Raw genomic sequence first — 25,603 nt, 5'->3', positions numbered from 1 at the left:
TATTCCATCTCTTTTATAATAATATCTCTTTTTGATATTAGTTCTTGTTGTCTTCATCTCAAACATGAGTTTCCCCCTCAGGTCATAGCGGGTTTCTTTTATTTGGAACAGGTCCTGAATGTAGTTTGGTAGCAGTTTCTGCTGGGCTTTAAAGGCAAATAAAACAGTTTTCTGCTCTACTATATCATGGAATTTTAAAGTATTATATGATTGATATAATTATTATATGATTGATTTCTTGTTAAGGCCTGAAAAGATGCCATTGCAATACTCCAACCTACTGAAAATGAATGCATGAATATACGTTTTTCCATGTCTTGTTTAGAGGGTAAAAATGATGGCTGATAAATACAGGACGGTCTCGTTACTCACCACCAGAGGGCGCTCACGCAGCGCAGAGGACGCCGAGCAGAGTCGCGTAGGAACGCCGAAGAAGACACTTCCTGCATATTTCCGGGTGTCCTCTCAGGTAAATGCTGCAGGTGAGACCAGATGAGAGACACAAACGTGTCTGCAAATGTCTGTATTTACACTTTCTGCTGCATATGACTGTAACTTAAATCGATGTGAGGCGTTAGGGACTTGTCAAGCTAACTGGCAACATTGTGGCTTCATGTGGCGCTTTTATCTTCAAACTCCGGAGAGACGTTAATGTTTATCTTCTCTAAATGGGACTGCAAACAAAACAAGTGTATTTTTCTTCGTCATAAATCAAGTTTTGGATTTCACTGTCTTGCAGCTCGCACACAAATTATATTATTATATTTTTACGCGTGGTTTTAATCTTTCATACATTAAGCTTTTCGTTCGGCTGCATTTCTTGACGCTTTGTATTGTGGTGTTTAGTTTTAAGCTTAAATTGCTTCTGAAGTGTTTTCAAGAATAAAGTCCTGAACTAATTACTATAAAGCCATCAGGAACAACCCATAATATACTTAGTTGTAACCAGTACTCGAATTGTAAAAGAAAATCAGGGGGGATGGTGGATTTTATCATATGGGGACAGATAATTTGTGCTGATTACAAATAATATAATATATTACAAATAATAGCACTGGCCAAAACACCTGCAGAAATACTGCAGGAATGACATAGCAGCAGTTAAATGCAGCCTTCTGTAAGTTTTAAATATCCACTGGGCTTACATCTAATACATCAAAACACAACAATAAAAAACAGTTTTCCGAACTTATCAATTTGACTCTGTCCTTCACAGGATAAGTAAAATGGATCACTGCAAAAACTCCAAATCTTAACAAGAATATTTGTCTTATTTCTAGTTAAAATGTCTCATTTTAGTAAAAAAAATCTCATTACACTTAAAACAAGACTCATCACTGGAAAAAACAACAATTTTCACCTGTTTCAAGTAGATTTTCACTTGAAATAAGTAGAAACATGTGCTTGTAATAAGAAGATAAATCTTGTCCCACTGGCAGATTTTCCTACTTATTTCAAGTGAAAATTTACCTGAAACAGGTGAAAATTGTCACAGTTTTCTGGTGTTATTTTTCTGGTGATGACTCAAAATGTTGAAATAGCAGTAAAACCACATTCATTGATGAAATGACATAAGGGATGGAAAGGGGGGATGGCAGTTTTACAGGGGGGATGATTTGGACCGTTTTTATTTCAGGGGGGGATGCCATCCCCCCTCATCCCCCATCAACTCGAGTACTAGTTGTAACTGTGGATCGTTTATTTTGAGAGCTTTGCCAGAGAGCAGTTCCAGCCATCACAACAAAAGTGTGTGTGTGTGTGTGTGTGTGTGTGTGTGTGTGTGTGTGTGTGTGTGTGTGTGTGTGTGTGTGTGTGTGTGTGTGTGTGTGTGTGTGTGTGTGTGTGTGTGTGTGTGTGTGTGAGAGAATAAACACGGATCTGGAGACATGCCTGGTGTTGAGCCATAAGGTTCACCAGATTGTATCCCTGTAAATCCCTCCTATCCAAAGCTGAGCCGGCTCCTCCTCTTCCTCCCTCTGCTCAAGTTTGCAGAACAACCTTCACACCTTCATTTACTTATTAATTTCTGTGTGCGAAGTCATTTAGACATAGTTCGGCTTTATTTTTTATATTTGCTTTATGAAACATGAGAGTAATGTCCGTAAACGTCACCCTCAATCCTCTCTGAGTAAAGGTCAGCTGATGCCTGGCTAAGCCGGAGCTGAGAGGAGATAAACCAGTGCACAAGAAAACACCTCTGCTGTGACACCGCTGTCATATTCATGGCGTTCAGGCACTTTTGCATGTAACTGGAACAAAGCTCGAGTACTCAATCTGCTCTTTTTCATATGTTGTCGTTCACTGTCTGCTTGCCAGGATGGCACAGTGGGGTGCCGTTTTCTCTATAATAGCAGCTCTCGGAGGAGCAGCGCTTCTCGCCTCTGTGCACAAAATTGATGAAGGACACACTGGAGTTTACTACAGGTGAGCCTGCAGGGTACTGCTTTTTTTTGTGTATATGACTGTGTGTGTTGTGAGTGCAACGATAAAGCATTGTGTGCTTGTTTTAAAGCTCTTGGCGATTAGCATCTTATCACCTAGTCTGCATGTTTTGTAATTACTTGCCTTTAAGATTGTTTCACATACTTGTTTCAGGCCATGCCATTAGTCAATGTCAATCCTACTGTTTATATCAGATTAGATTTCCCGTTTTTGTTTTGTATTTATTTACTTTTATGTTGTGCAACTCTGCTCTTTTTATAAACAAAGGCACCTTTTTCCTCTGCTGTTTCCAAAAACGTCTTTATCTTCAAATTCTTTCTGGGAAACTTTTATCCTTTTGCCAATGAATTTGGTTTAGCAGAAAGATAGAATGCAGGTGTGTAATGACCTTCTTATTACATTAAAGAGGGACTTGCTCACACTAAAGACTCCCAGTGGCGTTAAGGTCTCTGGCGGCCTATCCATGTGTGAAGATTTCAGACAGTCCTTGCTTTGACAGTTTGATCGTGATTAACCCTGAAATGGTCCTCTTTGAACAAGCCCATATCATCAGGGAGCTAAAAATCTTTTCATGGAAAAAAAACCCTGGTCATTCAGTTTATTCAGGAAGTTTACTTCACTTATTTAAACATTGAACCTGGACCTGACCAACTGAAGCAAGCCCCGACCAGGGGTGTCCAAAGTCGGATCTTGAGGGCCAGTTCCTGAAGGTTCTAGATGTTTCTCTACTTCCACACAGAGTGATACACATGACTGTGTCATTAACAGAGTTGGGGCCAATCCCAATACACCCCCTACTTTCTACCACTAGCCCTCCCTCACTACCACTACCCCTAAAAATTAAGCCACAAATTTTAGGGCCCTTGTAATCTTCCCAGGGCCCTGTCTCAATACACCCACTACCCCTACTTTTCAGCAATACCCCTAAATCTTGCTTGCTATGTCACTGCGTGGTTTACGTTCGGGTATGTAAGTGACTGCGTATTTACGTTTGCACATACGTCACACCATATCAGGAAGCCCAGAGCCAAAAGCTGTTTTAATTTCAGCTGTAGCGCCGTTAATATGCCACTTTATTAAGTTTTAATATTTTTTCAGGTGTAAAAGTAACCGTTAAGATCCCCAACCTGGGCTCAGTTTATCCAAATAACGCCTGTTAAGAAATTTGCTCCGATGTTTTCGGAGATGAGAAGAGCCGGGGGCGCAGCAGCAGCTCACGGCCGGAGTACAGACGTGACGGGTCAACCTGCGCCGTCGTCCCGGGGAGAAACCTGCACCTCTGTGGAGAATTACCGCTGGCTGAAATAATCATTTAGGAAGATAAATGTTGGTTTAATAGATGGAATCTAACAGTTGTAGCTACGCCCGTTAAGAAATTTGCTCCGAAAATTTCAGGATGATGATGCCTGCCGGCTCGGGAGCTGATTTATGGGTCCGCGTTAAATCAACGCAGAGCCTACAGCGTAGGGTACGGCGCTCGTCGCCGCGTAACCGACACCGTAGGCTCTGCGTTGGTGTAACGCGGAACCATAAATCAGCCTTTATTCTGGCGAGGCTGGAAAAAGACTTCGCAACAACGGGCAAGCGAGTGATTATGTACATTCACTGAGTGAATATTATGAAAGTAAAATATATATTTCTCGCTAGAAATGTAATCAAAATGCATTTTTATGCAGAAACTAACTCAAAATATTGATTTTATTCACTAAAAAATAAGAAATGTCCACCATGTTTTTTTTTTATTCAGTCCGCAAATGACGACGAAAAGCATTCTGGGAAATTTTTCTAGCCCTAGTTCACCTAGTGAGCATCGGAAAACCCTCGCTCTGTAGGGCTAGATTGATGCCCCCTACACTCGTTTTCCCCACTACCACTAGGTGAAAAGAGGAGTTAGGACACCACTACCCTCACGGGAACGTGCAAAATTTAGGGGTAGTGCTGCAAAGTACGGGTAGTGGGAGTATTGGCACTGGGCCTTGTGCAGACCTTGATGGTGAGCTGATTACCTTTAATTTGAATCAGGTGGGTTGAAGCGTGGAAACATCTAAAACATGCAGGACTAACTTTGGACACCCCTGCCCCAGACCTTAATACAGGTTTACTAGTAGTTACTAGGCATGATGGATCTTCTTACCTCAATGTCCCCTGCACTCAGGACCGCCTCCCCCCCATTTTTTTCATTTAACTTCATTATTAAGGGGTTTTCTTGAGGCTGTACAGCTTTTCACTCCTCATACCTTGAGTTTTCTTCACATTTTCAATGTGGAGATGCTCTCATTTTCACTATTAAACAGTTTCTATAATTCCTTTAGTGGTGTATTTGAAAAAAAAAAAGTAAAATTTTTTTTGCTTGATGCAGAGCAATAATTTGACCTTTCTGAAACAGAGGGGTCAACAAGAAGGGATGGTGTGTTTTTTTCAGAATAAAACAGTCAACTTTTGTTTTTGTGTGACAGGGGAGGGGCTCTCCTGTTGGCCACCAGCGGCCCTGGCTTCCATCTCATGCTTCCATTCATCACCACCTACAAGCCTGTGCAGGTGAGTCACGTGAAGTCAGACTGGACTCATTTATTCTTTTGGTTAGTGTTTTTTATAACCTTGCGTCACGATATCAAACAAGGTTGGAAAGAGAGAACATTTGGCTTCCTGAGTAAATGCAGAAAAACAGGTGTCAGTGTTGATTATAGTTGCAAAAGTTATCTTTCACATTGACTGTCCGCTCAGACGATACCGCAGGGAGCTGGATGTTTCCTGACGAGGTGAAGGAAGAGGAAGACGTCTGTGTTCAATTGTTCATTAAGTCTTGAAACAACAATTCAACCCTCCTCTGCTGCTCCAACCAAGGAAATGAAAAGCTTCTCAGCTCACAGCGCACCCGAAAGGCCAGAAAATCCAAAATGTGCTGGCCCGCTGTGCCGTCGAGCTGTTGATTCCGCTGTTTTGTGACTTTGCTGAAGATGACTGTCTCATTTAATCCAGTTCTTCAGTTTATCAGTCTGAATGTCCTGATTCCTCCCAGTGTCGACAGATTTACTCCGAGCTCCGATACCATGTGTTTTCTGTTTAGTTATAATCTCGGGAACAAAAGAAGGTGACAGAGAATAACACATTAAACTTGTGCGCCTGTTTTTAATCTTGCAGACCACGTTGCAGACAGATGAGGTGAAAAATGTACCGTGCGGCACGAGGTGAGCCTGCTGATTTTATTGGCTTAATTGGTATCAGATGTAAACTGGAGGCTCACTGCATCAAGTGTTCATTATGTCGCCCACGTTGACCCCCACACAATACCTTTAGTGGAGTATTACAGCAGTATAAGCATCCCCCAAACTAGACGTATAGATGCTCTGATGTCACGCTAGTGTTTGGTTAAATTGATATAATGTTATAACTCTTTTCTTTCAGTGGAGGAGTGATGATTTACTTTGACCGCATAGAAGTGGTGAACTATCTCGTCCCATCAGCAGGTAACCAGATGTCTTAATCCTCAACTTACCCCTCTTTTCTTTTGAATGCAGCAGCAGGGTTTGCAAAATTCAGAGAACGTTCAAAGTTGGAACGCTTCCATGGGAATTAACTTGGATATGTGGAAATTAATGTGAATGATCAGTACATTTGCTAACAAAAAAAACCACAGTCCTCACGCGGCCAGACACGCATAGTGCTGTGCAAAAGCCCAGCTAAACAGGGAGGGTTGTGTCACGGAGGGAATCTTACCTACAACTAGGGCTGAAACGATTCCTCGAATAATTCGAGTAATTCGATTACAAAAAATGATCGAGGAATTTTCTCTGCCTCGAGGAATCGTTTAATTTCACCAGCTCAAAGCAGGTGTTTCGCCCGGACTACATTTAATGCGGCACAACGCGCTGACGCCGCGCACGTAAAGGAAGAAGAAAGAGGCGGATATGTTTGGTTTCTGTAACATGCCATGCTCAGTCATAGATATATACTGTATATTATATATCTATGTGCTCAGGCAGTCTGCAATGGTCCAGACGGGAGACATATGTAGCTCAGTGCTTAACTTTTATTTTCAATCCACTCTATATTTTTCTGGTCCGTTCTCCTATATGTTCCCCCTCTAACCCGGTACATACATAGGTTCCTCTAAACATCTGTTCCCGCTACAGTTTTAACTAAAAGAAAAGGCAGAAAATGTCAGAAAAATAAAAACGTAATGAAGCTAACTCTGTAGTTTTCAATTTTAGCTCTGTAGTCATTGATGGATAAAACATCAAGTAGCACTGGTGCCTAATGTGCTCCAATACAGCAGGTCTCATAATTATATTTTGAACACTGCCAAAACTCAAAATCTTATACTTTAACTTAAAACTTAACTAGAACTTAAAATTTGCTTGACAAAATTGAACGTTGAAACACGTGGGAAAAACACCCAACCTTTTAAGTTATGTGTATTATCAGGTGTAATGGCATTTTTAGGTTAGAAATAAGAAAACTTCTTGGTAAGAACCATAGTTTTTTGAGTGAAGGCAGTGAATTTGGTCGACTGGTGTAAGTTCAGGGTTTTTAAATGCACAGTCATGAACCTACTGTATTATATAATTTAGTCTTAGTAATGTCTGTTAACATCTAACATCTTATGTATATTTATAATTGCTCTTTAACTAAACAAAAATATGTTTTATCCGATTTATCGATGGAATTTTCAGTAGAATACTCGATTACTAAAATATTTGATTGCCGCAGCGCTACCTACAACCTTATTCCAAATCAACAGAACATGATAATCCTATAGATTAGTCAACGCTGGTCCTCGGGACCTGCTGTCCTGCATGTTTTAGATGTTCAAGCGAACCGCACCATCAGCCTGTCATCAAGGCTACGCAGGTCTGTCAGTGGCAACATAAGACATGCGGGACATTGGAGGACCAGATGTGAGGACTGTTTAACAAGAACCAGACAGAGTCTCTGTCACGTCACCCACAGGTTTTCTGAAAACCCCTTTGAAGCCTCTCTGTCCTTGTGCCCCGCAGTGCCATGCCTGGCTTGGTTAGTGTTAACCTATGATGTTAATTAATATGACTTGACATTCATTCTGATCAAAATTATCCAAATATTGTCCTTCCAAGTATTTATGCCAAAACAGCATCCAAAACAAGTCCTGCCAGAGCTCCACTGGAACCCGCAGCCATTTGGCCCGCTGCCTCCGAGGCTGGATGGCTTGTAGCTGGTTGAGCAACCCTCCGAGCGTCACGGCACGATTGATTACAGCTCCCAGCAGATGTCTGCTTAGAAAGATGCTGAAATAATGCACTTCTCCGTGCTCCTTCAGCTAATCCACGCCAGAGGAGCAGTGCAGCTGCGGATGATCATTTGCAACAGGACCTTCTGTTTAAAATGTCCTTTTCGGTGGTGAAATCTGAAAAGACTGCCGCGTGCATTGGCTGTTTCTCAGTCTGCAGTCTTGTCTGTTTCTATGGACTTGTGAAGTGTCATCAAGTACCAACACTAGCTTTGAGATAACAAACTATCTCGGAATGCATTTCGCATCAAGGAGCTGAAGTAATGCCGTAATAAGCTTCAAGAAGGAGTAAAAGAGATTTTCTATTTCGGTTTTCTGAATACAGTTGGAACATTGTTTATTTTTCATGTTCAGTAAGCTGTAAACACATCAGTTGTGTTTGGGATTTTTAATCTTTTTTATTTATTCCAATGAAAGGTCCCACTAACACCCTCTGGTTTGATATTGAAACCTTTTCAAAACATTGCAGCTTCCTCTTGAACATTGCCACAGATTTTCACCTTTTTTCAACCTTTTGAAGGCCAAACCGCAGCAGACACAACTGATGATAATAATAATCACTGATGTTTGAAGATTCCAGTCACCGTTTTACTGCCACAGATCCAGAATCATCCATGCGTTTGTTTGCCATCATGTGACTGTGCTCCCGCTTCCCCCTCTACAGTTTATGACATCGTGAGGAACTTCACAGCAGATTACGACAAAGCTTTGATATTCAACAAAGTGCACCACGAGCTCAACCAGTTTTGCAGCGTTCACTCCCTGCAGGAGGTCTACATCGGCCTGTTTGGTGAGTTTGAAACTAAAATCCTCCTATAACTAATGTCTAATAATGTGGCTCAATAAACAACATGAAATCAGTCTCAACGATGACTGAAGATCCAGATTTATCTCTTTAGAGGCGTCATGTGAACAGTCCTACAGTAACGCAGGGGCCTTTCTGGTGTCTTGACATGATATTTTTTACATCAAATTCAGTAATATCATCATGCCACTGAGGAAATATTGTGTTGGGTGATTTACTGTGAAAAACAGAGGTACTTGAAGCTCCTCCTCCTCTTGTACTCTTCCTCCACAGACCAAATCGATGAAAATCTCAAACTGACGCTTCAAGAAGATCTAACATCCATGGCGCCTGGGCTTATCATACAGGTACAGTAAGAATAGCGGTGCAATCTTTTTACCTGAACTGCTCATGTGAAACACGTAACTGATGGGTGAGGGGCTGGATGGTCCAAACGATTTTATTTGCTACATTGATCCAACGCAAAATAATTAAAAACCGTGCTTATTAATCACAAAACACAGTTTAAACATCATGACCAAATCCGCTCCGACCCGGTGTGTCAGTGTTCACCGCAGACAGACTGCAGCTTCACCGGGAACAGTCAGAGTCAGTCAGAGTCATTTTTATTGTCCCTCGAGGGGAAATTCATTTAGCAGTATGGGAAACAGTCATCATACAAAGACAGAAATACCAATAAGAACAATTAAAACATGACATAGTAACCATAATAAATGAGTAAAAGCAGAAGTGCTTCCAGCAGTGCAGGCAAAATGATAAAAAGTTAGGGATGTACAGTAGAGGGGGACAGGACGCACCCCTGTGGTGAGCCTGTGGAAGACAGCTTCCTCCGGGAAAGGGCTCCATTTGCTCTGACTGCCTGAGGCAGACAAATTAGGAAATCCAACACCCATTTCACAAATCCAGCAACAAGATTAAAATCCAACAGTAGTTTGTCAGCCAAAATATGTGGCTGTATTGTGTTAAAAGCTGACGAAAAGTCTACAAATAAAAGCCTTGCACAAGCCTTGAACAATGACTCGCTGATGTTTGCTGTTTATCTGCGGACCAACCTTGTTAAGGAGCATCAAACTCACTCTTATCTACGCGGAAATAACGCTAAAATATAAAGAAGGCTTCCCAAAGTGTGATCTATGGTGAAATAGGAAACTGAAGATGTGCACGCTATATATAGATATGTGTAGGTTATATACACTGTTCCCTCCAGTTCTGCAGCGCAGCTTTAGCCCCGCCCACTGCAGGCGTCAACAGTACATGCAGCTTTCAGTGTGAATCTACCAAGCAGCGCGATGCTGGCATCTGGAGACTTTTGACGCTTTCAGTGTGAATGCAGGGTAAGGATTTAGTTGGGTGTGTCAGATGTAACACAACCATGTCTCTTCGCTTGGAGCAGCACAGCTCTGGAGATGTATCATTCACTGAGGGTATTGTGACAGGTCAAGATCTGAGGTGAATCATTAAGTTCAGTCATCTTTATCTCTGTTGAACTTGAAATCAACCTTCATTTACAGTCAGAGACACGTCAGCTTCGATACAATTTGTTTAAAGGACCTGCATAATGTACTTTTCTTTAAGTAACGGAGCATGAAAAAGTGTTTCACAATTTCTTGAAGGTATATAGTGGTTAAAATACCAGAGAAATGCATCAAACACCTCCCTTTTAAGCCATGTCTTTACAGGTCTGAACAGTGGTTTTATAGGATGTGATGTCAGCATTTTGGGTTGCATTTTTTTATTTTTTATTTTTTTTAAATGTGTTAAAACAGAACATCTGTCCCTCATCATGCCACCAAGCAGTCCACCATTGGTGCTTTTATACTAGTATCTACTCAGCCACTAGGGGTTGAGGTGGGTCGAGTAGATACTTTTTCTGTAACTATTCTGCCGAGGTTCTAAGCGGCGAGTCGGCTGTATCTGACGTCATCACACTACAGGCCACCGATTGTTCAGAGAGCCGTCAGACATTTGAATCAGGAGGTGGAAATCAGCGAAAGAGCGACTCGTGGCTTCTTGTTCATTTTATTCGACCAATAATGGCAGCGCAAAAGTCTGTTTGATGATCCAACTCTGAGGTGCAGATGTTCATAAACCTGGTGGCTGAGGAGAGAATTAAAAAGGGATCTAGACGGGCGATAAGGAACGACCAGATCTACCAGGAGCTCTGTCCCTTCATAGCTGCTCACGGGTCCAGCTGACATTTCAGCAGCGCCGAGACAAACAAACAAAAAAAAGCTTTGCCGCTTGACGCTTCTTTCACTCTCATTTTTTAACTTGATATCGAACACAAGTCACAGACCCAGCAGCACATATATCATCTCCTCCAGGTTCTACATCTTTAGTGTTGTTGTCTTCTTCGTTTAGATCACACAATCAAATACGTCACAGCAGCTTCACTCCAACTCTCTTCTCACTCACTTCTCATCTGGGTGTCTAAAAACAAACGAGGGCAAGGCGAGTGGAGGCGAGACGAGTCGCGGAGGTACTAGTATAAAAGCGGCATATGTGTCTGACAGGAACTGTGGTCTATCAGCGTCGTCGTCTGAAGGACTGTTTTCTCAGATCTGTCCAGATAAATGTTAAGCTATAACTTGCATTAGAAGATTCAGTTTCACATGATAATTATGCCCGGACTCCTATAACACAAAACAAATGAACTTTTAACGGTGAAATCCGTGAAAAACTGGTGTTTGAAGTGATTAACCTGATCTGGAAGAACTTTCTTGTGATCTGCAAAGACGAATCCTAAACGGCGATCCAGAGGCTGTATGCAGTGTTTTATTTGCATCACCTCATCGACATCTCCTAAAAAATAAAAAGCACTTAAGGACTTTGGTATAAAATATAGCACATTTTTAAATGCTCAAATCAAGAACATACCACAAAATGTGTTTTGTATTTGGAGTACACGCATGTAAAAACATGAATGATGAATGCTGCTCAACCCTGCTCAGGCAGCCCAAAACCAGCCGTCTCGCAGCAAGAAGGTCCTGGGTTCAATTCCCGCCGGGGGGACATCTTGTCTGCTTTCATTTGTGCAAAAGTGAGGTCTGAGCAGACTGGTGCAGCGACGCGTCTTCACAAGGTTTCCAGTGACTCAGCAGAGATTTCAGAAAACTTAGATTTTTTTCCCTTTTCATTATCATGAAATCCACATATTTATCTCCATTAGCCCCTCAGGCTCACAGGGTGTGCAAGTGCTGTGAATCTTTACTATTCTAGTCCAACTCTCGACTGAGGCCTACTTGCAGCTCACTGGACTGCAACTCAGAACTGGTGTAATCCGGTTTTCCCCATTAAGTGTAATGTAAAGACCAAGCACATACTGCTTACCAATACTGTATATTCCCCAGACTTTCCCAGCCTCTGCAAGCCTGCTGGAATATTTATTACAGCTACACATGGCATTGTTTCATCAGGGTCGTAAAAACATCGGTTAATGACTGTGGAGGGATCCTTAGTCATCGCTGTGATCATTGGATAGAAACTAGTGGCGCTGCAGTTCAGCTGGTCTTCATAAGCCACACTGTGCTCTGGCCTGCCCTTTTCTTTTCTTTGACAACTTGTGGTGGAAACCGCTTTGTTGTCATTTTCCTTGTTGCACACATGTTGTCTCTGTCTCATCACAAAGCTGAATGTTTTTCTTTATTTCTCTGCTGACCACAGGCGGTGCGTGTCACAAAACCCAACATCCCAGAAAGCATCCGAAGAAACTACGAGCTCATGTGAGTTTTCCTTTTCCAGTAAATAATGTTCGCTGGAACGCATCTCCACCAAACTAAAGCAGGAGAGAAAAGCACAAATATCCCTGACTGTGGAAATGTTTTTCCTTCTGCATGAATAATGTGGATCCATCTGCGGTAGCTGCAGATTATTGTTTCATGTTACTCTAAGAGTTTTCTTGGGCCTCATGAATCTTTTGGTATGTGCTTACTCATGGCAAAGTGGCCTTACAGTAAATGACGCTCTTCAAGTGATGCACATACTTTGTTATATTATTGCGGATTCTCTTACCTAGTAAACATTTTTCAGCTCGGATTGAGTTGTATAAAAGAAACGTTCACACTCTGAACATCTTTCCACTCGTTGGTGGGTAACATGCGTGCCACAGGAGGAAAACACCTTTACAGGGTCTGTCGTGCATAAATGTGAGAGACGTGCTTGCACTTGTGTGGCAAGAATAATATAGAGAATAACAATAGTCATGATGTCTGTTTTAAATCTTTAATGATATCTATACTATTATTTATCTATTTATTTATTCACATATAGTTTTTTAAAAACATTGCATGCAAGTTTTAAAAATAAAAGAAGCAGAAGTACGACGAGCCGTTGATTGATGCAACTGCTGAAACTTTAATCTGACGTGTGCTTTCAGCCCCGGAACAAGGTACATGACACACGAGCCTTTTAAAACGCATTAAAAACATGACGTCTATGGTAATTTATTGTTTTATACTGATAAACATCTATACAGCATTTTCTTCCCCATGAAAGCAAAACACGCAACCTTCCAATGTCTTGCAATAATATTATTATGTTCATTTTGTTCCCAGGCTGAGTAATAGAAGATTTTCCTTATTATCGTGGTTTTACCTAGATGCTTTCAAGCAGACATTTCGGCGCCGTCGCTCTCGTTTCCTCGGTTTCCTGCTTGCTGTTGCTCCGCTTTTCATTGTTCTCGGTCTAGATGTCACTGCTCTCCTGATTTTCAAAGTACGAGCTTCAGCAGAGACTGGAATTGTGATCTCGGAGGCCAAACAACTTGCCTCTCTCCACTGCCTGCCTGTATTCCCGCGTGCCAGCTTGTGTCCTCCCACGCTGGAAAAGACGGGGGAAGCGAGACAGTGTTTTAGTACCAATGAAGGCTTTTCCGTCGTAGTCTTGTGCTGCTGATCCGTACGTGGGTGCAGATCACCGCTCCCTCTCCACCTGCTTTGGCTGGCCGGTCGCCTGTCGCTACTCCCTCACACATGTGGTTGCCTTCCATCCCCGTCCCCAGGTTGGCGCCTTTCCGTCCACTGTGTTTCGACATCGGTCCCTCCGCGGCCACAAGTTTACAGAACCGGTGTCATCTATCCCAACCCGGGCCCGTCGCACCGTACAACAGGCCTGACAAAACAACAGACCTTACTTTGCACATGCCTTGATTAATACTCAACCCCAAATCAGGATGTTTCTGCTGAAGGATTTCTTCTCCTTCCCTGACCTGGACTTTTTGTTCTTGACTGAGACCTCGGTATGTTCGGAGCTTCTTCCTCCTCCATTGCACCACATGCTTTTATTTATTTCAACCTGCAAGAGGCAGTGATATGTAAAACCTCTGTGGTTATTTGGGTTAGCTCTCTGGCGGTCTCGATGAGTGTGAAAAAAGGATCAGAAAGACTCCAGACACTGTTAAATATTCATCTGGTGTTTTCTATTATTTAGGTGTCGGATCTCTCAGCGTTGTAGAGGTGAAAGGACCGGAATGTAGTCCCTTTATTGTCGTATATATGCTCTCTTTGACTCCTTCCGATGGAGGATCCAGAGACATCCACCAGGCCACGCGACTGCATACGTGACGATGATTTTAAATCTCTTACACACAACCTGTCCTCTGTCGTAGGATTCTGAAAAGCACACATACATTTTGTCAGGTGTTTTAAACCTGCGTGCTCGTTGATATGAGAAAGGGACTGCAGATGCAAATTAGCTTAAAGCTATAATCTGGTACAGTCCATTAGATGGCAACATTTATGTTTTAACTGTACACTGTCCCTTTTTAAATAAAATTGAATTGAATTGAAGACGACACTTATGGCACTTTTCCACTAGTACTTACTCAGCCCGACTCGACTCGCTTCCACTCGGTTTGGTTCTTTTCCACTAGGGGTCTAACGTGCCGAGTAGATACTTTTCTGTAACGATTCTGCCGAGGTTCTAAGCGGCTGAGTCGGCTGTATCTGACGTCACCACACTACAGGCCACCGATTGGTCGGGGGGTCGGCCTAATCGCACAATCGAGGACGTCACAGCAGCTTCGCTCCAACCCCGCCTACTTCTGATCTGGGTATTGAAAAGAAACGAGGGCAAGGCGAGTCGAGTCGGGCTGAGTAGGTACTAGTGTAAAAGCGCCATTAGTTGGAAATAAAGACAAACAACTTCTCTGAATTGACCCTTTGTCAAGCCCCGCCCCCTTTGCTAGATCGGACAAAACTGTCATCTCTCCGTCCACTTCCATTGTAAAAACAGGGTTTTACATCACTTTATTTCCAATTATTGTACCAAAGAAAATCAACAGCAACTAAATAAATAAAAAGGAACACTTAAAAAGTTAAAAAACTGATGTTTTTGGCAAAAAGAGATATTTTGATCAGTTTAGCTGATTAGCTTTATCCAAAGCAGACGTTTTTCTTAATTTACCGTTGGTTTTGGGATGAAATGTATTCCTGTGATTCTCTCTGGGCAGATGGTGTCACTTTTACAAGTGCCCCGAGTACACCACTTAACCATTTTAAGATAAATAAATAAACGCTTTCGCGGTTGTAGCTGTGACTTTGTTTTGGAAGTACGGATCAGCAGATGTGCAGTGTGCTCCCAAGTGTTCCTTTTACTAATACAAAGTTTAAAAAAGATAATCCAGTGATTTAAATTTTGATACAATGCAAGTAAAAACTATACTTTTTCCACTGATGTGAACGAGAGAGACGACTGTTTTGTCCTACCGGATATTCTGACCCAGATGTAGCAACGGAGAATCATTTTTCTGATTGGTCAGTTAGGGACCAATCAGAAGGCTGACAAAGGGTCAATTAAAGTTTTTATTATTGGAGATTCAAAGTAAACTTACACACGGACCATTTCCCGACCATAAAAGAATGTGCATCATAATTTTCTACTGACAGAAATGTAAATATCCAGATAAATGATTACAATATAATTGGCTAAACTGATGGGGAGGAACGGTGGTTTAGACTCAGCCCACACTTTGTTGGAGCCTTGATTGGTCCCAATCCCTCGACTCTCTTCGTCTTCTTTGGCCCCAAACATCGAGGACTCGGCCTCATACTCAAGTAACCACTCTGGGCTGTCTCACCTTCGTTGCTGGTTTTTTTTTAGTTAAGGAAACTACTACAAGTGATGAAGAGTTGACCTATATAAACCATCTGCGGTAGCTGCAGATTATTGTTTCATGTTACTCTGAGAGGCTTCTTGGGCCTCATGAATCTTTTGGTATGTGCTTAGTCATGGCAAAGTGGCCAGGTCACAAGTCCCCAATGATGTTTGGGTCTTTTTAATCAGTTCTCTGCAATTCCTGCAAAGGCTCAAATAAATGTATTCCCAACGCAACCCACCTGCTGCAAAGGAGATATTTCATCAGTTTCAAGTCTTCTCTCCGCTACAGAGACAATAAACAGCCCTCTCAAGTGAGATGAATGGAATAACAAGGTATTCCAACACACTCAATAACTCTTTAATATTTTAAGCACCACTCGTCAGATCTCTGTCTCTTCCCGTTCATTCAGTCATAAACTTCTGACTCTTGGTTGTACGAGGCCATCCCTGTGTTCTTTGGCCGCTAATTCCTGGTCTCAGAGGATGTTTTTTAAATACACATCTGAAAACATTTTTATTCCAACAAGCTTTCAAGCGATGATTTACGTTATGATGCTGCGGCTTCTTATTGTTTTTATCCATCACTGATGATTCTGTTTGTGTTGTAAAACAAAAAAACACATTGTGGCTGTTGTCTGTGGAGAGTGCTTATAAATGAATGTCACTGACTGACTTATTTCCTCATTGAAAGGCGCCTGCAGAGCAGGACTCACACGCTCAGACAAGCGTAGGAGGGTGGCGCTGTCGCCCTCATTTGTTTGCACCCTCCGCTTTGTCCTCTTGTATCGTTTTTCTGCCACAGTAAAGCTGTCGGTGCCTGTTTGGGCTCCTGCTGTTACATCCCTCTGCTGTCTGAATCCATCTTTCTCATTTTAATGTAAACCAGCATCATAACCAGAACACAGACTACTCCAACTGGCAAATGTGAGCATGCATTAAGTCAGCCTGCTTTCGTCAGATTGCGTTCCTCAGTCTGTGTCCTCCTCCATCTTCCCATATTCTATGTGCATGTTTGGCTGCTGTTTTTACATCAACCATCAAGCGTTTTAACTTTACGAGGACACTAGTTCTCGTCTCCCTGCAAATATCGTCAGGTTTAATTGGTACCTGCTTACCACCGGGCTGGGTGTTATTAGCTCCACTATATGTTAGTCAATTAGACTTTATACACTTCTCTTCTTTTTATTTCATCATTATCTTTTATCAACTCTCTTTTTATTACTTTTACTTAACTCCTTTCTTTTCTTATCCTACTAGTCAGATATTGTGATGTAAAGAAGAAAAACTAGTGGAGAACAATCAAAACAACACCGATGAGTCAGTGATGTTGTGGTGTTGTTGGGTGTCATGGCTTCCTCTCGTTGGGTTGCATTTTAACAACATGGGTTGATGGGTATTTTCCTCCAACCAGACAGTAGTGGTCAGTGAAGGTGGTGGCCCTTCAGTAGCTCCTTTTTCATTGGTGGATACCCCACGTTTAACGCGCGTATCAGGCGTGTCGCTTTTCCTTTTTACATTTACAACGCCGGGTGGCGTGTTATTATTTTTCTGAAATCAGGAAACAGCTGATGAGAGTAATGACAGCAGCAGAAGGTCACAGGTAAGGAATATATTTGCAAGATGAGTAAACTGAGGAGACGAGGAAATCAGTGAGCTGCTCAGCCTCGGACTCACAAATCAGCGTATGTCTGCAACCATAAATGCTGGTCCATTGTTTGAACAACTGCACACAAAGATGACAAACCGGGGGTTTGCAAGAGGCAGAACCCGGCCCAAAATCACTCATCCTGATGTTCATCCATCCTCATTATGATAATTACACTTGTCTGACAGCGTTTAAATTTTGCTGATGTGGGAATAATATGTGTTTCTACGCGGCCACACATCCTACGTTATGTTATAACGCCTCCCGACTCGCCTTCAGGCCCTGGGGTGACGTATAACACCCCTTGCGTTTATATAACCCAACGCGTGTTCATCATCTGGTTTGAGTGATCGGATCTCGGTGGGTCTGGAGATAATTTACACCTGTACTTGAGGCTTGTGAGTGGATGTTAAAGCCAGATGATAAGAGGGCTCAATGCCCACATTTTCCCAACGGTTCCTTTTTTGCTTGTCATGAATGGTTTTGGTTGGTTTGTGTGTTAATTATGATTGTTGTTGAATGTCTCTTGGATTAGTTCACCTGCCTGTTTGTCAGGTGATCTAGTCTTTAGAGTCCTCGTCACTATTGTCAAATTTATGTTGGGTGTGTTTAAAAAAAAAAAAAAAAGGGAGCGAGAGAAGTTCCCAAAACTGTCAGACGCCTGGGTTCGTTATATCTCTGTCGTTGGCTTATGGACACTTTTTAAAAAAAAACGTATTGACGCTTAACTTATCTTTCTACTTCTGCACGTGTGGGAACAAACGCTAACCCGCACACAGTGAAAGGACTGATTCCTGTAGTGATTCTTAATCTCGAGTTGGAACTTGCTTGATGGTCTGTCTGCTGTTTGCTATGACAACAGGTGAGGGCAGACTTTGTCCTGTCAACATCTGAATGAGAGTTTTATCTGACATAAGAAGAGGGCTCTCCCTCTCTGCCAAAAACAATATCTGCTATTTGCACTGAAATAGTTATTTGGAGCATTTATGAGCTGATAATATGTGAATTAGTAATCGGACGTCATTTTTTATCAAATTACCAAATATACCACAGAACAAAAAAACCTTGTATGAACCTGCAATTCTGACACTGACTTCCTCCCCAAGTTAGCTGCCGCATGCTTCAAGGTTTTAGGCTGCAGTTACAATACCGGTCTTGAAAGCCAGTTCTGATTTAAAGCCTGTTTTTCTTTTATTTTCATGGTTTTCTTACCTGCGTCATTCTTGAAGTATCCAGTATCTGGTTGCCAGGTGAGAGAGCAGTGTGTAAGGACAGATGAGCTTGGTACCAACAAAGAAGAAAAACCTGAGCTGTTTTCAGTGAATGCAGCGAGCTGAATTGAACAGAAGATGCAGCTCCCCGAAAGAAACACCAGAGGACATTATCTAAGCCGTTGCTTTAGTTTAGAGGGTACCGTATTTTCCACACCATAAGACGCATCGTATTATAAGGCATTTTAAAACCCTTTTCATATATAAGGTGCACTGCATTATAAGGCACATGGAATACACGGTAAGATACCCTACTATAGTGGCTGGGGTTGAGTTACGTATCTACCTGATGGAGCTGCGCTACAAGAAATGCTACAAAATGCTACAGCAAATGCAAAAAAAAAGAAGAAAAGTAATGTAAGTCAAACTTTATAAACAAAATAAAAATCAGCTTTCTGAACTCTCAAAACAAACGCGGAGGGGAACTTTTCCAGTTAATTCCCGAATCCCTCAAAATCTTCTTTTTCTTTATGCTTCTTCTTTCTTCATTATGCAAGTCAGCGTCGCTGCTGTTGTCTTGAACGTCTGTGACGATTACTGCCGGTTTTAGCGCCGTTACTTCGGCGACACCAACTACAGTACAGAAATTACCGTAATGATCATATATAAGGCGCACTGCCGGTTTTTGAGAAAATGAAAGGCTTTTAGGTGAGCCTTATAGTGCGGAAAATACGGTATTTAGACTGAAGGGTTAGGCAAGTACATCGCACACCACGCTGCATTTTCAAGGAGTCCCATCAACAGAGAATCTGATGTATTGAGTTTTCACTCCCGTGATTTACTTCTGCATGTGAATGAGGCCTTGGAACAGCCTGATAATATCTGCGTCTGTTAGCTTTTTAATGCTTACACTTCGACAGGTCACATGTGATCTTCTTAGATGTTTAATATCTAGATATTCCATAAGAGGGAAGAAAAATCAGAGCCGGGTCACTGGGACCTGCAGCTTAAGAGCAGCTCTGCTCTCACAGGTGATATCACGCAGTGCAGGATGGATTTACGCTCAAGAGCAGATCCCTCATCGCTGCTTGGAACTTGCTGGGGGGTTCTTTTTTTTTTTTTTTTTCAATTTGTGTTAAAAGGAAATTGTTTCTTTTCTTTTCTTTTCTTTTCACATGTAAGATGATCAGTTGGAGAGAAAATTGGAGGCGGCAGAGTGTCTCTCTTTTCTTTTCTCAGTGCACAGCTCATTTGCTGTAACGCACCATTACATCAAAACCGCAGACACACCAGCAGCTCATTTCATGACTGTTGCTGCGAGTTTCGTTTTGAGACTGACAGAAGAGAGGAGGAGGATGAAGTCTGAATAGTTAAATACTGAGACAGAGAGTTGAGCAGCTCTCAGGAAGAAGAGTCATGCATTAGCAGCAGTGCTGCATTCTATGTTCCTACTTTGTGTGCATTATTTGGCCATTTCTTCCCATCACTAACTTATGACGACTTTTGCACCTCAAAGTTGTCCTCTAGATTGTAAAAGCTTCAAATACTTGTCGGATCCGTTAAATCTGGCAGTGCTGTTACTCCTTAGATTGCCATACTCTTGTTTTCTAATGACTAGATGTGATATCTTTGAAAGATAAGTTAACCTCTCCGGTGTTAAGGGATCATACTTTTCCTCCCAATGTGCTGTTTTGAATTACAGTGATTTATTTGGGGGATTTGATTTTTATTTGTTTGTTGTTTTTTAGTCATAGAATTTCTAACAGTCATTTAAGGTAAAAATTTGAGCATTTTGGCTGGATGTCTCTCAGTGACTGAGTCACACACATTTTCCCAAAAGTTTTTCCCCAATACACTGCCATCTCCTCGTTAACATCTGCTGATGGTTGGCTCCTTTCTCATGTCCTGTCTGCTGATCTCACTTTTACGGACTTCCCAGGAAGTATTAGCGTCACTTATTTAGTATGAAGTCTGGTGTTATAACTGACAGAAATCAGAAACTCAAACAGAAGTGATCTTCAGGAACCAGACGGATGTGCATTTAGCAGTAAACGACACGTGAGGCGCTCATGTAGACATGCTTGTTTGTGTTTGCAGGGAAAGTGAGAAGACAAAGCTGCTGATTTCCCAGCAGACACAGAAGGTTGTGGAGAAGGAGGCCGAGACGGAGAGGATCAAAGCTGTGATAGGTGAAACTAAACACATGCATGTACACAATGGTCACAGAAATAACTTGAAGTCTTCATTGTTCCCTCAACACATTCAAGACAGCCTGTACCAGATGTAAATAAGCAGATTCAGAAGAAAGCGAAGCCTCCCCCATGTTTCACAGCGGATACTTTGTTCTTGTCTTTGAATGCTGCATTTGTTTGTCTGTAAACATGAACGCTGATGTGACTTGTCACAAAGCTCCAGTTTTGTCTCAACTGTTCAAAGGACACTCTCCCAGAAGCTTGTCAAAATACATTTTGACAAAATACAGTCTGGCTTTTTTTAGGATTTCCTCCCAACAGTGAAATCTTTCTTGATCGTCCACTTGTGTGTATTCTGACAGTGATGCTCTGACCTTGCAGATCAACTTGAATCTCGTTTCACCTGTGGACACACTTAAGTTTAACATAAATTCAAGGTCTACCGACTAATTTGTCAAGACCAGTTTTATAAGTTTATTTCTTTTTAAATAATTCAATAAAGCATTGTGTGATTTTTTTCATTGGTCAACTTTCTTTTGATTATTTATTATTACTGTTGTCAGTTTCAAGTGATTTCAGCGACCATTATGGGTTTTTGTTTCTTTAACATCACGACGGCTTGATTGCATGCTACACACAACACGCTGTACTGTAAGTGAATTATGCTTCTTTGTTGTACAGAGGCCGAGAAAGTGGCACAGGTTGCAGAAATCAAGTTTGGACAGAAGGTGATGGAGAAGGAAACGGAAAAGAAGATCTCTCAAATTGAAGGTTGGTGGAGGAAGAGAAGTTGATGAAGTGAGATGAAGTACTTTCAGCGTGGCTTCAATGCAGTGAAATGATGAAGACGGTATGTTGAACAGAGTATTCTGCTGCAGATATTTTGGCGGGTTTCAGCTGAAGGAGCTACTACCCTAAGCCAACTTTGATTGACAAATGGGGGCGTGATCTAACACTCTGGACATTTTTTTTTTAGGCCACAAATCCGGGCTCTTTTTTTCCGGTGTCATTGAAGACTTTTTTTAGACTCTAACTTGAAGACTCGTATCATCTTCACTGTTCTCAGTGAGCAACCCGTGCTGCTGTTGGCCCTTCCCCCATTTCAAATCCTCGTACACTGGCGTGTCAGGACAAAGGAGGAGGCTCACAATTGTGAAAACAAAAAAGTCAACCTAACGCTAATTTGTAGTCCTTAACACATTTAGATTGTGTTTTTTCTCCCGTTTTATCTCTTCCACAACTTTATTCTCCTCTCCTACAGCATCCTTTACAATTGTATGCAAATTGTAAAGCCAATGGCTGCTTTCCTCACTGAGGAGTTCGCTACAATGGCTGACCTAAATATAGGGCAAACATGAAGTGGGCTTCTTGTCATTTTAGAAATGTCTGCAATTTGTAAATATTTCAAATTGGACGGTGAATGCAGTTATACAGCAGCTTCTTTTTTTCTGGAGTATCGGATCAGGACTCTGTACTGGCCATGCGCAAAATTAAATGAGTCAGAAGCAGAACATATGTGATATATCTCTATGAGTTACAGATAATCAAAGTAACTAAAACACTTGACCTCTTGGTTTTGGACTTTCGGGTGGCTTCACTACAACAATCACTGCCGGACAGGAGCCTCAGCCTTAGTACAACTAACACCCCAACAAGCCATATTTTAAAGTAATAAAGATTTTGCTTTGTTAGGTCCTAAGTCACTGCTCAGACGTCATCTTCACCGAAAGTGTCAAATATCTAAAGTGATGACAGCTCGCTGTTTGACACCATCGACTGTCACTCAAAACCATGCTGCAAGTCATACATCAATTAGTGGTTTATTTTAATTTGAACCGATGATATACATAAATCTAGCTATCAAAGCCTTTGTGCAGCAGCTGTCTTTGGAAACAAATAATTTGATCATTGACTTAATTTGATCATTGACCAGGCTCTAACCTACGGTGGCCGAGACCCGCCATTGCTGAAAATAAAAGTAACGCTGCAAACAGAAACAAACGCCGCTGCAAATAAAATAAACGCTTAGCAAATAAAATAAACGCTGCAAACAAAAAGAAACGCCGCTGCAAATAAAAGAAATGCTGCAAATATAAAGAAACCTTGCTGCAAATAAAATAAAAAAACGACAGAAATAAAAAAGCCACAACGGAAGTGAATTACTGGGGACTATTTTTGCCGATGCACCGGTGTTGCACATTAAAAATTACACGTAGCGACGTTGAACACTAACCTTTTCACGTATTTTCTTGTTCGTTGTTCTTCTTATTCCTCGCTCTTCTTATTTATTCCTTTTCTCTTACGTCCTCTTCGTCGTCTTCTTCTCCTCTCACGTAAAAAACAGCGGTGCAAAAATCAGCAAAAATAGTCCTCGATAATTCACTTCCGTTCCGTTTCTTTAATTTTCATCAATGGCGGGTCTCGGCCACCGTACTAACCAGCAGTAGATCGACTGTACCACCAAAAAGGTGACATTACTTCCAGAGATGGATCAGTTTTTGAATCCTTCAATATTTCTAACAGATGGCAAAGCAAGTAGAGTCATGAATGGTATCAGCGTGATGCTCTGCTTGCACAGTCCTGCATGCTGCTTGCATGATTCACTGATAAAGATGCTTTCATCGTGGAACAGCTAACAGGACGTCATCAGGTGTCACTATCATGACTGTTTCCAACAGAGGGGTTAATGGGTAGAGCAGGCTCCAACCGGCGAGGGGCCTCGTGGAGCATCAGCACTCAGTATGATTCAAGGATAGAAGTTAGCGGAGCAAGTATGTCAAACTGTTACTTTCTATTGCTCTTTCGGCACTCATAGCCGCGTTTCTTTTCATGGACAGACCAAGCATTCGTGGCCCGGCAGAGAGCCAAGGCAGATGCTGAGTTCTACACATCACAAAGGTCCGCAGAGGCCAATAAGGTACGACGGCGCTCGGCAGCACTGGAAGATCCTGGCTGCTTTTGCATATTCTTAACGCTGTTTCTCCTCTGATAGGTGAAGTTAACCCCCGAGTACCTGCAGCTGATGAAGTACAAGGCCATCGCAGCCAACAGCAAAATCTACTTCGGTAACGACATACCTCAGATGTTTGTGGACTCCGGCTCTGCAGGGAGCTCCATTACGGCTTCTGCAGCCATGGACATCATCAGTGAGCAGATGCTGGACCTGGATTAAGATGGGAGGCCGGGGTGGGGGTGGGGGGGGACCACGGACCACCCAGGAATGGAGGGTTGGTATGAAGGAGGGTGGCTGGCTCGCTGGCTGGCTGGTTCCACATGCAGGTCTCTCAGGTGCTCTACCGTCTGAGGACCTGGTTTAGTCAGAATCACTGGTGGGAATCATCTTGGAGGACTGACTGGGATGCACATTTCTCCAGCTTCACCACAGAAAACATCTACATAGGGAATGGTGAATTAGAAGAAAAATGCAGCACTTGTGGGTGTGTGATAAGCTCCCTTATGCCGACATTTAGACTGAATAATAATTAGAAAAACATGGCATCGCTGCTGCTCGGCACTAAAGAACTAAACATCTCGTCATCGCAGGCGCAGCAAAGACCATAAATTCAGTACTTAAGATTTTTGATGTTTTTGTGAATAGAATTTTTTTTTTTAAGGAATTTAGTCTAAAAGGAAAAAAATATGGGTTGTCTTTGGATACTTTTTTTGTTTTTTTAAATTTTGGTGTAAAAAATTGATTGATTGGCAGAGGAATATTTGGGATGGAAACTGCTGACCAGTCATTGTGCAAGCGTTAACCAGCAGGTTGTTTCAGCTGATTCGTCTTTTTTTTTTTTCTATATAAACAGATTCCACGTTTTCCCCTTTTTTTTTTTTTTTCATCTCATTGAAAATATTGATCAGTAATCATATTCATCCAGAAAAATGCTCAGAAGTGGAGAAAACGCTGACAGGATGCTTTGCTTCACTTATTTTCAAAGATATTTCCACTGAAAACTGCCTCCAGCTTCCTTCTTTAGTGCGTCCACATGTCTCCTCTTCATAAAATATCTTGTAAATGGCGTCTTAAACACTAACTGGTATGATCAAACATCACATTTTTTAAACCCAATTGGCACAGATTAACTTTTGCAGTTTTTCTCTCTGATGGTCCTCCTGAACATGAGTCCACCGTTAGTTTGGGTGGCTTTTTAGCACGGTGGAAGGAAGAATTCACATTTTTCCCATGAACCTCATCAAGTAGACTGTAAACAGACTTTTAAAGATAAATTAAAACAATAAAACCAGACAGCTGATTTTGAGCAACAAGTGAGGAGTAGAACTTCCCGTGAAGGTTGTCAGGAGATTCTGGCGAGGTCTGTGGCGCATGTATCAGCGTTACTGCTGGAATAGGAGAGAAACCCTGACTTTGAGACGAACCTGCCAGTGGAAATATTGTTCTGTAACCAAGAAAAGTGAGGGTGCCATGTTTGGCCTGGATCAGCCCCCGGATCCATGTGCTCCTCCTCAAGCCCACGGCTGCTCCAGGGAGGGAAGGGTATGAGATCCATCAAATTAAACAACTTGGAAACAAAACAAACATTTGATATGAATCCTTTTTAATCCCGGAAGAAGGCTTGTTTATTTTTAATGAGCTGGATATTGTCAAAAACGAGGAGAGCAGCCACGACGTCCTTGTTAAATAAAAACCGAGACCAGAACAGCACACGTTTATGAATGTACCTTGGTAGCTGCTCACTGTCCAACCGTGAAGTCACTGCGTTTCGTAGGAGTTGCTCGTGTCGATCGCTGGGGCCCACTCCATTCGCGCGCCTGCGTGAAGCTGTTAAACATTTCCATGGAACACCGTTTTTCTGTGTATTTGGTGAAAAGAGACTGTTTATGTTGGTTTATGACACAAATATCAGCTTTTGTATTGTACTTTTCTAAACCACAGAAGATGTGATATCTGCTTTTCACCAATGTCCAGTAAAAATCTTCTCTAGATCA

The 25,603-nt window shown here is 41.9% G+C and overlaps 1 protein-coding gene across 3 annotated transcripts; it reads left to right on the top strand.

Moving 5' to 3' along the window:
• The first annotated feature begins 427 nt into the window (after nt 1-427).
• erlin2 (ER lipid raft associated 2) lies at nt 428-25,603 on the top strand. 3 transcript variants are annotated; one of them, XM_061730440.1, is made up of 12 exons: nt 428-482; nt 2,317-2,424; nt 4,899-4,980; nt 5,584-5,630; nt 5,848-5,909; nt 8,373-8,498; nt 8,787-8,860; nt 12,177-12,235; nt 20,562-20,653; nt 21,338-21,427; nt 23,494-23,573; nt 23,649-25,603. In XM_061730440.1, exons 2-12 carry the CDS (start codon nt 2,318-2,320, stop codon nt 23,826-23,828), a joined length of 999 nt encoding a protein of 332 aa, XP_061586424.1. In that variant the 5' UTR covers nt 428-482; nt 2,317; the 3' UTR covers nt 23,829-25,603. The 3 variants fall into 3 exon arrangements, with proteins under 3 accessions (XP_061586424.1, XP_061586425.1, XP_061586422.1); XM_061730441.1 differs by having other exon boundaries at nt 451-469; XM_061730438.1 differs by lacking the exon at nt 428-482 and adding an exon at nt 501-519.

This window comes from Cololabis saira, chromosome 9 (assembly GCF_033807715.1).
Source record: "Cololabis saira isolate AMF1-May2022 chromosome 9, fColSai1.1, whole genome shotgun sequence".
NCBI lineage: Eukaryota > Metazoa > Chordata > Actinopteri > Beloniformes > Belonidae > Cololabis > Cololabis saira.
The sequence above is the reverse complement of the archived record's forward strand: the minus strand, read 5'-3'. Positions and strand labels throughout refer to the sequence as shown.

What these genes read in the sequence shown, in the direction of transcription:
- erlin2 (XM_061730438.1), top strand. An exon ending in CGCCTGGGCTTATCATACAG is followed by an intron (nt 8,861 to 12,176) that starts GTACAGTAAGAA and finishes TGCTGACCACAG; the next exon opens with GCGGTGCGTGTCACAAAACC. An exon ending in CGAAGAAACTACGAGCTCAT is followed by an intron (nt 12,236 to 20,561) that starts GTGAGTTTTCCT and finishes TTGTGTTTGCAG; the next exon opens with GGAAAGTGAGAAGACAAAGC.